We start from the raw sequence: 2,728 nt of genomic DNA on the forward strand, positions 1-2,728 counted from the left end.
ATAAAAACAAATATCACAAAAGGCAATAAATAAATACGGAAACAAAAGAATAATTATAAATATGCATGCCTAATTGTAAATAACTAATTATTAAAATACTTTATTTTTGTAACGTTCGGGAACACACGTAACGTAAAAACTACCTCAGAAAATAAAAGCGTTTCGAAACGTAGGAGAAGAAACTGCGGAAGGGTGGAAATCGAAACGCTCGAAACCTTTTGGAATTTTCTAACCCAAAAAAGAAAGAAAAAAATAAAGCACAAAAAAACGTCTTAAAATGGAGAAAGCGCGTGTGAGTAAACGTACTGGTCATGCGCTGTGTGTTTTGAACGCTGTACTTATCTATACGCGCACACATACACACATTTTCCACCCAAGAAACAAACAGGTAGTTATATATAAACAACCTCTTTGGCTGTCCCATGCCATAATTCATGTCTGTTGCTTCTTTCTTCTCTTCTTCTTCTTCTTCTTCTTCTTCTTCTTCTTCTACCCTTTAATATTACCATTGTTCCACTTTGCAAACACTACTACTCCAACAACAAGAACAAGCAAGACCAGTGTTATGGGTCTCTTCCTTTCTCGGAATTTGGCTTGCAAATTCATATACCCTTTTCTTTTCTCCAAGAGGGTTTCCAAGGATTTGTTTCCCAAGCAGTTGGAGAACATGATGTCTCTGGTGTCTCCTCGTACTGGCAGGCATTTGCAGCGCTATGACCAAGGATGTCGCCAAGTTGTGGGGTGTGTTTTTGTTCCTTCCTATGCCTTTTTCTCCCTGTTTCTTCTTCTGGGGTTTCATCAAGTTCGGATTTTTAGGGGTTTATCATGTTCGGGATTTTAGGGGTCTCTTACTTTCTTTCATTCTCTTAGTAGATGATTCTGTCGCAGTAATTTTACACTATCCAGGGATTGGTTTTAATTTAAACTTGTTGAATTTGGTGAGTTAAGTGTTTTAAGAACTAAAACATAGAAAGATAAGCAGATATTAGAAAACAAAAACCAATTTAGAAGAAAATAACCAAACTTACCAGCATCTCTGTAGTTGAAGATGGGTGACACGTTTTGAAAATTTCAAGTTTTTCTCAGTTGGTTTTTTTTTTTTTTTTTTTAAAAAAAGAAGGTTTAAAGCGTGTCTTTTGATTTAATTATTGATGGCCGGTGGCAGAAAAAAATACATTTTTTTGAAAGAAATGATTTTTCGTTTGGTGGGTTTGAGGTTAAATTTGTCTTTTTTGTGTTTGTATGTTGAGTTGTTAAGCTGACTTGTTCTGTGTGGTGTTTTTGGAAATCAACAGGTGCATTCCTTATAGATACAAGAACAATGGAACAAAAGATAAGGAGTTAGAGGTTCTTGTGATTAGTGCTCAAAAGGGTCATGGAATGCAGTTCCCAAAGGTATTGTTTTGTCCTCCACATCTTGTATTGTTTTGAAACTAAATTTTGGTTCATTTCAACCCTTTTTGGTCTTGTCGCTGATTTCATTTCGATGTGTTGTTTGGTCTCAGGGAGGTTGGGAAATTGATGAATCCATGGAACAAGCTGCTCTAAGGGAGACTGTAGAAGAAGCTGGGGTTATTGGCAGTGTTGAGGTAAGTGTGTGTGTGAAAGCACTTTTTAGATTGAGTTTTTCTTCACCCCCAAATAATTGTGCCTTTGATTCTTACCTTATGTGGTGTTTGTTCTCTTGCAGAGTAATTTGGGTAAATGGTATTACAAGAGCAAACGCCAACCCATAATGCATGAAGGTTATATGTTCCCTTTGCTAGTTAAGAAGGAGTTGGATAACTGGCCAGAGATGAACACAAGAAAACGCAGATGGGTAAGTGTTTAGCCTTTATCATTCAATTTTCAAATTCACTTTCCCAATAGCAATATCTGAATCACTTAATTTTGATTTTGCTAGTGTTCTAATGTTTAATTGTGATATGCATCATGCAGATGACTGTGACTGAGGCAAAAGAAATATGCCCTTATACTTGGATGAAGGAAGCTTTGGATGTATTGGTCATGAGACAAAATCAGCTGCACTCCAAAAAGGATGTGGATATGTGTAGATTGTAAATTTGTGTAAGGGGTGTGTTTGGTTTCACGTTTCAGATGTGATTTTTCACGCCAAGGGAGGAACTAGTAGTTATAACTTTTACATCTCAAAGGTGATTTCTTACTTCTCAACGAATTTCCAAACACGCATGTAGCAGATAATTGCTTTTGGAATCCACCAAGTGGTAAAACAGAAGCACTCAGAAGCTGTTAAGTGGCAGCAGAGAAATTGAGACTTCAAAGCCATGAAGAGGGAAACTGATTTTCAAGTTTACAATTTCTCCCTGAAAGTTTAGCAGAGTTTGCTATGTGTTATTCAGATCTAGCTATAGAAATCAGCTGTAGATGTACAAAATCAATTCATTCTTTCATTCATTTGATTCTTTGTAATGTAATTTATGTGTAGGTAATGTGTAGAACACATTCTTCTTGTACCAATAAAATGAAAAAGAGAGTAACTTCCATTTTGTGACTGAAAACTACACTTGCTATCTTCTATTACTACTATCACCTATCTATGTGAGACTTGAACAACTCCAAGGGTCATACAACAAAGCAACACAAATTATTATTCTGTCTTAAAAGTATTTCAAAACTTTTTTCCATTAATTGTGACACTGTTGATTTGGTGTAGTTGATTTTAAACCTTTTGTCTTCTGCTATAAATCTAAGAACAAAGTAAACTTAA

General features: G+C 35.6%; 1 protein-coding gene across 1 annotated transcript; it reads left to right on the forward strand.

Annotated features, from left to right (window-relative positions):
- Positions 1–284: 284 nt before the first annotated feature.
- Positions 285–2,519, forward strand: LOC137837924 (nudix hydrolase 18, mitochondrial). Its single transcript, XM_068647107.2, has 5 exons — positions 285–741; positions 1,296–1,395; positions 1,506–1,589; positions 1,691–1,819; positions 1,939–2,519. The coding sequence occupies exons 1-5, from the start codon at positions 566–568 to the stop codon at positions 2,059–2,061; spliced, it is 612 nt and encodes a 203-aa protein (XP_068503208.1). The 5' UTR covers positions 285–565; the 3' UTR covers positions 2,062–2,519.
- Positions 2,520–2,728: the final 209 nt, after the last annotated feature.

This window comes from Phaseolus vulgaris, chromosome 4, assembly GCF_051622355.1.
Source record: "Phaseolus vulgaris cultivar YP4 chromosome 4, ASM5162235v1, whole genome shotgun sequence".
NCBI lineage: Eukaryota > Viridiplantae > Streptophyta > Magnoliopsida > Fabales > Fabaceae > Phaseolus > Phaseolus vulgaris.